Below are 13,472 nucleotides of genomic sequence, written 5' to 3' on the forward strand. Positions count from 1 at the left end.
GCCAATAATTCTTCTGTCTAAAGTTGCTGTTACTAAAATGTACTTTATTAACAGAGCTCCATTCAGCACTTACAGCTAGAGGAAAGTCAAACACATCAAGAACAGCAGCTCAGAGGAAAACAGCAGTTTGTGAACTCAAGTGTCATATCTGTCCAGCCTCCACTGAGCGTCTTAATGAGTTTGTTCTGAATGAAAGCTGCTGGTTGTGTTCATTCTAGACTGAAGTGTTGGGATGTGTTTGGCGTTGTGTGTGTGGCAGCGTCTGGTGGGCTGAGGGTGGGATGGTCGAGTACAGGCAGAATTACACGGCTATAGTTGTTTACTTTAGCTGTGGTGTGTGTCTCTGGGGGAGATGGGAGGCGATGTTGGTTACTGGAAGAATAGAGGCTCTGGGATGCTTCACAAAGATGTGTGTGTGTGGGAGCAGAGGCTGGGACAGGGGCTGGTCAGACAATAGGGCCGAGGGGTTCTTGTTTTGTCCCCCATTGCCAGCTGTCTCCCAGCGCAGCGGCCTGTTCTGGTGGATGCGCTGCTGAATAAATAATAGCAGAAACCCCTGCCACTCGGCTGTAATAGCCATTCAGAGGCTGGGGCCGGGGAGTGCCTTTGCACCTGTTCACCACTGGCCTGATGGTGCGACTCGCTGCAGCCTCTGAGACCTGAGCTGTTGTTCCTGTCTGCTTGTGTGTGGCCCCTGTGTTAGGGCCTTTTGTTCCCCTCTGACAGAGACCCTTTTAATGAAGTCGTCTCCGTTTTCCTTAAATACACACTACTGGGGGTAACGTTTTTTTAAAGAAATTATTACTTTTATTAACTTGTATTTGATCAGAAGTGAAAGTAAATACATTTATAATATTACAAAATAAATTCAAGTAATTGCTCTTCTTTCTATTTGTCCAATAAACACACACGCGTGTGCAAGTATGTATTTCACTTTCCACAAAAATATTAAGCAACAATGTTTCTTAACCAAAGAATCAGCACTAGAATAGTGTAGTATAGTAAAAAAGAATAGAATTGAATAGAATAGAAATGCCTCTAAAATTCAGCTTTACTGTCATAGGAATAAATAACATTTTAAAATTTAAAAAAAGAAAATAATTATTTAAATAACCATTATATAATAAAGTTAAAATTAAAATAGTTAAATTTTAATAATATTTCAAAAACTTTTTCAGTTTTTACTGTTTTTTTGAGCAAATAAATTCAGCCTTGATGAATCTAAGAGACTTCTATTTACATTATGTAATTTACATTCTATTTACATTATGTAATGGAAAAAAGCCTGAAAGCCACTATTGTCTTTTGTTTTGTTTTGTTTTCTTTTCTTTTCTTAAGTGTGCAGGGAAATGATTGTGTTGCCCCATAGATTTCTATTTTAAGCCACTATGAAAGGCACTAGTTTAGTTTAGTTTAGTTTAGTTTAGTTTAGTTTAGTTTAGTTTAGTTTAGTTTAGTTTAGTTTAGTTTAGTTTAGTTTGAAAATGTCCAGGGGAATCATTGTATGTTGTCCTTTGGACTTCTATTTTAAGTGCATAACTGTCAACAAATTTGTGTTGATTTCTTTACTGAGAAACTATTATTTTGTGTAGTAACTGACAGCATGCCACAGTCGATAAAGATGAACTTGTATTTAACCCAGACTTCATTATCAGCCTTGTTGTAGTTCATTCTATAAGGACAAAACTAGCTGACAGTTCTGATTTATGATGCTCAGAATGTTGACTGTGTGTTTTGAATATGAACTACATTTCAAATGCTCCCTGAGTTTCAGATGTTTAAAGCCTTTATGCATTATGCATGCTCCAGAGGCTACGGTAACATGTGTAAGTCACCCTGCGAGACCGTCCTGACTCCATGAATTAATTATGCCTATGATGACAGTCCCATCAGGGCGTGTGCGCGTTTTTAAGGAAACTTGTTGATATTCAGTGTGGGCCATTTTTCGTGAATGGATCGACCAGTAAAATAGGCAAGAAATCTCTTCATGCCTTTGATCTTGTCTCAGCTTCAAAGGGTTGACAGAGAGCAATGTTACTCTCACTGGAGAGTCCTGTAATCCATACACACACACACACACATGCATGGACAGACGTATTGTCAGTGCGGCCCCTCACAATGGCACAGTGTAAAATAATCCAGTCTGCTCCTGGGGGACACGCCTTTCACTAAAGATTGTTCCCTGACCTCTGGCTGCTATGGCAACAGTTGGGAAGTTCTTCATTGTTGCACTCGTCTCTTATTCTAAATGATTCATGGGTCAGGCTTTTCACAGCAAACCTCTGTTTGGTGTGACCTGCTATGCTTACCTCCACTCACATTACACCGTGTCTAATTGGCGTGAAATGCGCATTAAATTTAATTATAACTCTTAATGTGCTGTGATGAACTATTCATATGTGTATTTGCTTTATGACATATGAAGGTACGCCTGTGTCTCCTGTTATTTTAAGTTGAGTTGACCTTTCCTATGCTTCTAACAAGACTGCAGCCGCTGAGCATGACTGCAGGACTGCACATTATGCAGCAAACGCTGCAGCCCATTTAACGTGAACAACAGGCAAATTAGATTGTGAAACGGATGGCCTGATTGGGCTCAATTGCTGATATTTGATTAACCCATCAAAGTTGCTGTCAGTTCTTGCAATAATCTCATTAATTAGCTGTGTTTTATGCAGGAAACACAATCAGAGGTGAAGGGCAGGTACATGTGATTCATCTCAATAGTAACCCTGACACAATGCCATTATCCTTGACATTGTGCTTTGATGTTCTGTTAAGATTTTTTTGAAATATTTTTAAAGAAGTATCTTGAACTCACAAAGACAGCATTGGTTTGATCAGAAATACAGTAAAATAGTAATACAGTGAAATATTATTGCATTTTATAATATTGTAATTTAAAATATAATTGATTCTTGTTTCAAAGCTGAATTTTCAGCAGCGATTACTCCAGTCTTCAGTGTCACATGATCCTTCAGAAATCATTCTAATATGCTGGTTTGCTGCTTGAGAAACATTTCTAATATAATTAGTGTCGAAAACAATCGTGCTTTGTATTTTTGTCAAAACCGTTATATATCTTTTATTTCAGGATTCTTTGATGAATAGAAAATTCAAAAGAACAGCATTTATTTGAAATCGATCTTTTGTAACACTATAAATGTCACTTTTGAGCAATTTCATGTGCCTTGTTTGGAAAAGTGTTCATTTCAAATCTTACTGTAATGTTAAAACACAAGCAATACCATGGTATTCTTTTATACTTTTCGAAGTGAACACAAAAGAGTAGTATACATTAGAATATAGTAACGTGGTATATATATATTTGAAACTTGTGTTGAAATATTCAAATATTCTTTATTTTTGCAGTTACTGCTAGTAGTGGAGAAATTGCCCACTTTCACTTTTTAGAAATTAATTTAGTTGTTCAAGGTCATTTTCAGTCGCTGTTCCACAGATTCTTTTCAAATGATATTGACAGGGAAAACAGATCAGAAGATGTAGCAGCCCTTGCAGCAGAACTGAGAATGCAGCGAGAATTGCCTTTGTATGTGTTTGTGTTTGTTAGCTGGATGACTACTTGAGCATTTCTTTTGCTCTCATTCTCTCTCTCTTTCTCTCTCTCACACACAGTGGGAGTATCTCACACTCATGCTCAACCATCAGACTATCTGTATCTGTAGTTCAGTGCCATCTAGTGGCTGAAGGTGTTAACAGTGTTGAGTTTACATGACTTCAGCTTATGGCCAGATATGAACTTTGGTTTGTTTGATGAATGTTAGATATCTGTTTACCCTTCAGAATCAGATTTTTAAAAAAATTATTATTGTAATTTTCTTTTATTAGTAGTTTATTTTATTCATGTATTTACATTATTCTGATACTGAAAAAAGAACATGATCATATATACATAATATATGTATAATCATATTGTTTTCTTATATTTAACAATGTTGTAAATGACAGTAAGCCATCATATTTTAGTAAAGCAGATTCAGTGTACTCCCAACAGAAACACTCTCTGTCTGTGTGTTTAATAGTCATGGAGTTAAACCTTTGACGCAGCACAATGTGTTTGCAGTGCTGTCACATATAGATTGCTGATGCTCAGACTATCCTGTTACACATTCGAGTGTGTGTGTGTGTGTGTGATTTGTCTGTGTGTTTTTGCAGTGCTGTCACATATAGACGGGATGGCCGTGCGTGGGCCCTCCGCGCGGGCGCGGCAGCTCTCTGCACCAGCTGGGGGGCTGGAGGAGCACCAGGAGGGCAAGCTGTGTGCAGCTGGCGGACTGAAATCTGTGCAGGCCTCATGGGAGCTTGGGCTCCCTGGGCACCCTCATCTACCCCCACAACCCCCCCCCCCCACCCCACCCCAGCCAGCCTGACATCTCTCTGCTCCATTGCCGCCCATTGTCTGATTCCTCCATCAAGCAAGAGTCTGCAGCAGGCATCTGCACTCACTTAAACAGACAGAACGGCCTTGAGGAAGTTTGGCTGAGGTACATGCCGTTTCATCCCCCGTCTCTATTTTCCATGACGCACAATAACTAAAAAGGCGACTGGTGTCATTTGAGGAGAAATCGAAATATGCAAGAATAATTTTTTTTTTTTAAAGTACTGTATGTTGTATGTAGCAGATGTTGGACAGTTGCTGGCCTCCACTGTAAGTGTGATGTATAGGATATCCAGCCGGTCATCTACTACTCTCACACTATCCTTAGTTCATCAGACTATAAACTCCAGGTGTTCACAGCTATGCATATAGTCTCTGTTACACACATACTCTTAGAGGTATCATGCAGCAGGGATTTGTCAGGGTTACTCCATGTGCACATACACATACAGTAGGCACTCTTTCCTGCTGCGGTCTAATGACACTAATTCAGGTTAAGTGGATTGGCTTGAGTCAGCCCTGGATTGCATCTAAGTTGTCTGAGAGCCTCGTGTCGAGTCCACGGCTGCAGCGCCACTGGCTCACACTATGCCCTCCCTGAGGACACACAGAGGACACACGCACTAATGCCTGCAGTGGAAGATACTCAAACATTGCTTCAAGTGTTGTCTTTTATTGGAAAATTTTATTTTAATTTATTACCTGATATGCTATTTTAACTGCATACCATTAAACGTGTATTTATTGTATATCAACAGCCGTTACTCGCTGAAAAGCCCTTAAATAAGATGATAAAGATCTTATAATGTAATATATTTTATTAATATTAGTTGTATTTTTTTTTTAGTTGCATGTCATTGTTTTTCAGTGTGTTATGGTCTCAGAAAAAAGGTACAAAGCTGCCACTGTTGTGGTATCCTAAGGTACAAAAACTATACTTTATTTAGCCCTAAATGGTACATATTAGTACCCTAAAAAGTACATGTAAGTACCTTTTGATAGGGTACCGCTCGTTTTCTGAGAGTTTACCTCATGGTAAAGTATATTGATGCTGAATGTCTGCTAAACACTCTCTTTATCAGCATTTACATTGTTTTACATTAATAGCAGTATAGTATGTTACTCTATAAGAAGAAGTGAATTTGCAGGTCAAGTCAATATATTCTTTGGAAATATTCACGGTTGGTGGATATGGCTTGGTTGTCTTATCCATCTTGTCTTTAAGGGGTCACTTCGGTGTCACTGCAGGGTAACGTCCCCTTGTTTACACTTTCTCTTGGTCGGTGTGACGGTGATAAATCAGGCACCAATCTGTCTTGTTGTGTCTAGCTGTCTTAACAGGTGATATGACCTTCGTCTTTGTAAGGCGATCAGTGTTTAAGTCTTTGCCAGCAATTCTGGCGAAAATACAGCAAATCCCCAGAGCGTTGCTAAGTATTGTCACTTTTCCTCCACTCCTCCCCACCTTGACTAAGCCCTGAAATTGCATTTGACAACTTCACAGCTGCATCGCCTTCCAGTGGAGCTGATTAGCATGTCTGAGTCTGTCCTGGTGTTGGTCACGTTCGACCAAGTACAGTTACATAAAGGAACAGCTGAGTCATTTGAAAGTCACTGACATTGTCCAGATTGGTCTTTGTAAAAGTCTCTCACTTTACTCTGGTCATTACTGTTCTGTCTCGCCCACAGACTGGTGCTTAGGGCCGGTTTAGGTACAGTTTACTCTTGGTTTTGCACAGAAAATGGCTGTGGGAATATGTCTCAGAATATGCTTTTATTACAAAGAAAAACTGTTGAAATCTTTTTTTGTTACATGAAGGTCACTTTACAGCTGTAAAGCTGCATCTGTTGTTTTTGATACTTTTTAAATGCTTTTTGTGTATAAAGTTGGGTTCCCATTTTTAATTACTTAGTTATTACAGTGTATATTACACAAATAATACTGAGCAATGTTTATTAAAATTACTTACTATAGGGTTATGGTTTAGTTTAGGGGTTGTTTCTTGTAATTATGCATATTTTACTCTTATTACTAAAGTGAGGACATGTGCTCAATATTTATTATATTTATGTAATTAATTCCATTATAAAATATCATGTAATTCTGTTTACAAGTTTTTTTCTATTTATAAAAAAATTATAAAAGTTATAAAATATATTTTTATATATTTTTAAAACTATGTAAATCTAAACAAATGCTTGGTACTACTATAAGTATGTTCGATATTTATTATATATTTGAATTATGTTCTTAAAATATTTTATAGTTTTGTTATTTATTGCTTTACATTTTTAAAACTATGTAATTCTTGTGAAATAATCATCCACCATTTTAATATTTATCTGTAAAAATGATACATTTTTTAATGCAAATTGTGACATCTATTCTGCTACAACCAACAAATAAAAATTCAGTGTACTCTGTTACCAAGGAAACAAAGACCATGCTTAATATGTGAGATGTGTTAAGAAAAAAGAGAAGAAAAAATCAAGGTAAATTAATTAAATTTTATCTTTTTACTGTCCAACACAAAACATCATTTGAGAGTTGATGGAAATGTTTATGACCTTTTAGAAAAATGACTGAATTCTTCTTTGATGTGTATGTGTACTGTTGGAAATTGTTAGTGGACAAATCTAACTACTGAGTGCAAAAAGTATATTTATTTCTTTAAAAAAGTAGCCGTAGTTGAGGCATCAGTCAACTGAATTACTCACCGAAGTCATCATAGAGGCTACTGAATGAACATCTGCAGCATAAAAGTGCTGCAGTACTAACCACTAGACCTCGGGTCAAACAAGAAGCAATAGTTTCTCCGAGCAACTGTTTGCTGCGAGCGCGTGTGTGCGAATGAGTCAGAGTGTGAGTGTGTCCATGCTGCGTCCGTCTCTGCCAAACTGACAAAGTGACTCCAGCCGCTCTCCTTCGGCAAGCTGCTGCGGTACATGGTGAACAAAACACACCAATCTCCACAAGCGGCCAGCTCTCCCTCCCGCGCATTCTTCATCCGTACCGCACCACCTAATGCTGCCCACGTCTCGGACCACGTGCCGTGCCCAGGCTGCGCTGTAGCGGCTGTGGGCGCTCGTGCCCAGGCGAGCTGGTGCCGCTTGGAGTGCCCGGCGTGTGCTGGAACGCGACAGCCCGCTGGTCCCAGGGCACCCATCACATGCCCATCTTTAAGCCATCTGCAAAGTAGAGCAGTTCCCGCCAAAGCATTAAATTAAATCCTTATTTGGGCTGATTAACAAATGGCCTTGTTTTTTTGTGTTCCGTGGGCTTGTTTTTTCCTCCTGTCCTGCTGAAGCTCCATCACGTCGGAACGAGCGTGGCAGAGGCAGCAAGCCTTCGGGAAGTCTCAGGAGTGACTGGGATGTTTTGGGGGGAAGTTTGCTCAGGATCGCGTCTGTCTCGAAAGCGGCCCGTCCAATTCTCCGTCCCACAGCCATCAGGCTGTCACAGACCACAGACAAATGAACAATTAATCTGGGCTTGTAATTGAATGGCACCCGGTATGATATTTTAATTGTTCAATTGGAGCTGTTTGGATCTCGGAACTTAATTGGAATGGGGCGGCAGGGACTTTGGATGTCCTGTTGCATATTTGCCGGCGATCGCTCAGGTATTAGCTGCAAGCTTGTTAGTTGTCAGCTTCTTAGGTGCAATCGTTGAAGAATCAACAGTTTTGATCAGTTCGCTAATCTGTACTTTGCATCTAAAGGTGTTCACGACCCTGGTGCTTGGTAAATAATGCTAACCAACAGGACTGTTCACTTTGACCAAACGCTCTGGAAACTTGATGGTTGAAGCATCACCGGCGCCTGCCAGACCAACTGTCCGCCTACTGTTTTGGATCTAAAGAAACAAATTTCACGATTGAGAAGCCAGTAAAAATGGTTTGATGAAACAGCACTGGCTGGGCTCAAGCGACATTTGCTTTTAGTCACGCAGCCCCTTCTGTTCAACCCCTGGCTCTGTCAGCGGTACAGTGATTGTACTCTACGCTGGTTAACAAGACACCATGGCTGATCCAGGATCAGATCGTTGATTAAACTCTTTGCTTTGCGCTTGTCCATAACTGATCCACCAATAACAAGAATAAAGTTGCGTGTGACAGCTTCTGCTCACTTTAGAGAAGACAAAAGCTTATATTATATTATATTATTGTTATATAGCTATAAAGCTAGAAGTTTACAGCATTCACCAGAATTCCACCACAAAAAAAGCTTGAGGGTTTGAATCTATATGAAACTGAGGGATTTAGCATAAATATTAGCATTGTAACCTGCAATATAAAATAAAATAATAATTAGCATTTTTTTACAGTACAACTGCAATTTACAACATTAATACATTTATATATTTTATTATTAAAGTTAGTATAAGTTGGTACATAAGTATAATACTAACATATAAATAATTTAAAAATAAGTTATTATAATTTTATCAAAAAATATGTAATATTTTATCTATTTACCTGCATGTACTGTAACTTTAACCAACATCAGAGAACCATGAACTTGCAAAATGTGTCATTAAATGATTAATTATTAAAATGTTAATTTAAAATCTCAGGGATTACTTACAGAAAATATTTTACATCCAAGTGGACAAAAAAGGGAACCCCTGTATTACATTATGTTATTATTATTTTAATTTTGTTATTAATTTTTATATTATTATTTTGGCTTTTGTACGTTTTTAGTGTCAAAAAGAGAAAATTAGAGACTGATGAGAGGGGTAATTGAATAATGACATGTTGCAGGCTGGATTGAAGCCTACATTGCCATTTAAGCACCAAAACATGCCTGGCCAGTTGTTTATAAGTCATGGAAATGAAGCTGAATGCTGTCTTTGAAAAATCAACATGCTCTCTTACTAAAGTTTTATCTGTACAGAAAATACCTTGGTCAGTGATAGACAGTCGTCATAGCAATCATGCATAAATTTATCTATGTGTCGACTCACAGCCCGCTTTTATCCTTCGTCCCTTTTCCCTTCTTTTTTTGTACCTTTTGATTGGAAGGCGGATGCCTCTGTTCAGCTGTTCCCTCCTACCCAGCGATTCCTCTTCCTCATTGAGGCATACCGGCGAAGACCTCCATCTCCTCAAATTAACATGAGCAGGTGTTTTTCTCTGATGTGTTAATTAGGAGAAGCTGGTGTCATTATGCTTTAAGTGGATGTTACAAATAGAACATGTTGTTTATTTTCTCTTCTGCTGAAAAAAAGTGATCAGAGCTGTCACGAGGCTCATGTGTCACTTAGAGAAGATCGTGGCTAATTACCAGGAGTTCAGAATCAGAAACTACATGTCTGTGGATTCTCCTGCTTCTGCGCTTGAACGAATACCAGATTGTCTATCTTAATAAATATGATCAGCAAGAACAGATTTAAACAGTTGAGTCCTGAGGTTAGATTGCGTAGTGTGATGGCTTAAACAATGACAAAAATAGGATGCGTTTGTGTTTTCTGTTTTGATATCCCTGAGGTAATTTTTATAAACTTTTAAAAGATTTTATTAATTAGTTTTTTTTTTCTCATTTACTGTCTTTTCATTTTTTTCTCACACAGTTATTGTATGGCTTCAGAAGGCTTATAATATAGCATATGATCTGCTTTGGTTTTGAATGACACAAGGAACAAAAATGATCATCTCATCTTGAGGCATATATGCAGAAAATTGTAGTCCATTACTGATTCTAAATTACTTGACAAAAATTGTAGTTAGTAACGTAATCCATTACATTACACATTTTAGATAATAAAATCAGACTACTTTTTGATGATTTTTAGATTACTTTTGACCAAACTCGTTTTTTTCACATTGATAAAAAATATTTTATTTGTTCACCTGGAATTGTGACATTCAAATGTGTTACTTAATAATTAAAATATTCATTTTAAAATCTCAGGGAGACTTATATATTAGGCAAAAGAGGTTCAGATGTCAAAAAACAAACAAACAAACAAACAAACAACAACAACCAAAAAAGATAAGACATGTAAATGAAAAATAATGTGATTTAAAAATAAAAAAAGCCTTTCAAAGACTTGGTATTAAATAACCAACTGTGTGACAATTCATATAAAAATGAATGTGTTCATCAGTAGTTGATGCAATGTTGAAATGTTGAGAAAACACTTGTTAAAACTGAAATGATTTTTGTAAATCCAATGGTCAAATGCTGTATGTCCTGTCAAATTTCTGTGTAATTATAGCCACCCGACTAATGACTGGTTTTTGTGTGAATGTCAGCAAACCTGGAAGACTTTCTGAGTGTATATAAGGTGTAGGCTATTTTAGAAAAGAACATTTAAAAGCGGAATTATGGAGAATCAATAAATTATGAATCATTTATTGCTACTGTGTGGATAATATGTAATCATGCAATCAATAAAAAAGTAACCAAGTATTTTAAAATGTGATTTAATCTAATTGCATATGCTTAATATTTGGAATCTGATTACTTAATCCAGATTACATGTAATCAGTTACTATCCCAGCTCTGACTATAGTACAGTATATGTTATGAAATTTCCTTTCCTTTTTGATTTTCCTTGGGGTTACCACATGGTGTGATTGACAAGCAACAGACCATGCATTCGTATTCTGAAAATCAAACTTTTCATTGTTCACTGTACGAAATTGCAAATGAACTGGTGTGTTTGGTTTCAGCATCCAGCATGCATCACTCAGCAGGCAGATGTTGTGTGCATTATCACTCTTGGAGCCTGTTATTGGACTGTGTGTGCGTGCGGCTTTGCCCCCTGCGTGGTGATGCTGACACCCTTGTAATCCTGCTGTTTATTATTAGATAGCACAGGCTGTTGCACCAGAAGTTTTGCATGATAATATGGCATGACCAGCTGCTCAGCAGATGTTGTTTTTTGCTGCTTTAGCATAGAAAGGTTAAAGGTGCCTCTGCTGCCCCCTGTGAGGATTCTGTGACCCCGTCCGTGGTGCGTTTCCGCATGCGTTTCACTGTAAGCTGACCTGGTGCCACCGGCCCTGGTTTGGGTTGTTCTAACACCTGCCCTCGGATTTAGGCAGATGATGCTGTAGCTGACAGCTGGACTAGCAGTGGTAAACATGTTAACATTTTAATCCTGTGTTTAGTCATTTGCAAAGTCAAAATGAAGTCAGTTCAACAGATAGGCACCATCTAATCATGTTCATTCTGTGTGTTTGGGATATTAATCTTGTGATATTAATTTATGCCGTTTGTCACTACCCGAAACAATGTGGGGTTTTAATGAAAATATGTTTTCCCTCATTTTAAATAAAAGAAAGTGTGAAGTTTGTGTGAGTTTTTCGTGTGCATTTATTTGCTTAAGCCATTTGAGATCACTTGTTTTGTTATTTGTCATTTAAATGATCTTTTTTTTTTCCTCAGGTGAATATATTAAGAATTGGAGACCTCGCTACTTCCTGCTAAAAACCGATGGGTCCTTTATCGGATACAAGGAGAAGCCACAGGATGCAGATCTTCCCTACCCTCTTAATAACTTCTCTGTTGCAAGTAAGTGATGCCTTCAAAGCAAGACGAGTAACATTTTGTACATTCTTTTTTCTTTTGTGAGGCAACAGAGAGCTCAGTCTCCTTGAATTAACTCAAGAGTGGATTCACTGGTCTGCATTAAATCCAAAATTATGTTCATATACTAATTTGACAGCAAAAAATTGCTAGCACAGATCAGCACAATGTGGGTTTGAATATAATTTTAATTTCTCTCTAACCATTAGAATAAAACAGGCTGTATTTGTTAATGTACTTTTAAATTACAAACATGTAAAATGACCTTTATGAGGCAAAGTTTGTGGTACATTTGTAAAGGCTCCCAAAACACGTACAGAAATGTGCCACTCAAGCTTTTAAGGCAAATCTGAAATGATCAAGGATCACTGAAAATAAACTTCAACCCCTCTTTTCTAATGCTGTGATCCAGATGTGCAAAGATGTTAATGGTTTAGCCATAATGCTTTGCAGTCTTTCACAGTTCTGTTTCACCTTTAACCTTTAAATGAGATTTGGGGAATAACATTTATATTTTAATGGAATAAAATCATGGAAAGCAGTGACTTATTTCCTTTGGAACATAAATCAAGCTCAAGCGTGTGGCTTTCAGCACTGGTTTCTGGACACGTGCTGCGAGCGGCTCCCCATCCCTCCATCCGTCAAAAGGCCCAGCCAGGTTTTAATCTAAAGGCTGGAAGAACTGAGGGGTGGCCATACATCCGGCCTGGGCCGCTTGGCAGTGTGAGAGGATTGCCACATCTGTTGCAGAAAGCTGGGAGGCCAGGTGGTGCTGGGAGGCTGATAGCCTAATGCACTCTCTGAAATGGCATCGCTCTCACCCCCTGTGCAACGAGCTGCCACCAGACTGCCTTCCTCCGGACCGCTCTCTCAGAGTCCTGTACACAGCCTGACCAGCCCTGCATCTGCTCCCTAGTACACTGCAGTCCATATTGACCAATTTGTCTTTTTTAACAATGATTGCAACATATGACAAATCACTTTGCCTGATGAGATCCACCAATTTGTTCTGTTTAGAGCTTCCACCAGCAAAGATGGAAACGCTGCCTTATATGTGACACTGGATCACAAAACTAGTCTTAAGTCGCTGGGGTATATTTGTAGCAGTAGCCAACAATACACTGTATGGGTCAAAATTATTGATCTTTCTTTTATGCCAAAAATAATTCGGACATTAAGTAAAGATCATGTTCCATAAAGATATTTTGTAAATTTCCTACTGTAAATATTTCAAAACTTAATTTTGGATTAGTAATATACATTGCTAAGAACTTCATTTGGACAACTTTAAAGGTGATTTTCTCAATATTTAGATTTTTTTTGCACCCTCAGATTCCAGATTTTCAAATAGTTCTCGGCCAAATATTGTCCTATCATAACAAACCATACATCAATGGAAAGCTTATTTATTCAGATTTAAGATGGTGTATAAATCTCGGTTTCAAAAAATGTACCCTTATGAATGTTTTTTTTTGGTCCAGGGTCACATGTTAGTTTTTTGACACAGGAAATTTTGACAGACACGTTTATATAT

The 13,472-nt window shown here is 38.0% G+C and overlaps 1 protein-coding gene across 2 annotated transcripts in view; it reads left to right on the top strand.

The window, feature by feature from the left end:
• akt3a (v-akt murine thymoma viral oncogene homolog 3a) overlaps positions 1-13,472 on the top strand; it is an 87,223-nt gene that overhangs the window by 51,773 nt on the left and 21,978 nt on the right. For both annotated transcript variants that reach the window (XM_042736695.1, XM_042736696.1), the window contains one exon: positions 11,798-11,923. In XM_042736695.1, the coding sequence (XP_042592629.1) occupies positions 11,798-11,923 (126 nt within the window). The remainder of the gene's footprint in view (positions 1-11,797; positions 11,924-13,472) is intronic.

This window comes from Cyprinus carpio, chromosome B13 (genome assembly GCF_018340385.1).
Source record: "Cyprinus carpio isolate SPL01 chromosome B13, ASM1834038v1, whole genome shotgun sequence".
Classification (NCBI taxonomy): Eukaryota; Metazoa; Chordata; class Actinopteri; order Cypriniformes; family Cyprinidae; genus Cyprinus; species Cyprinus carpio.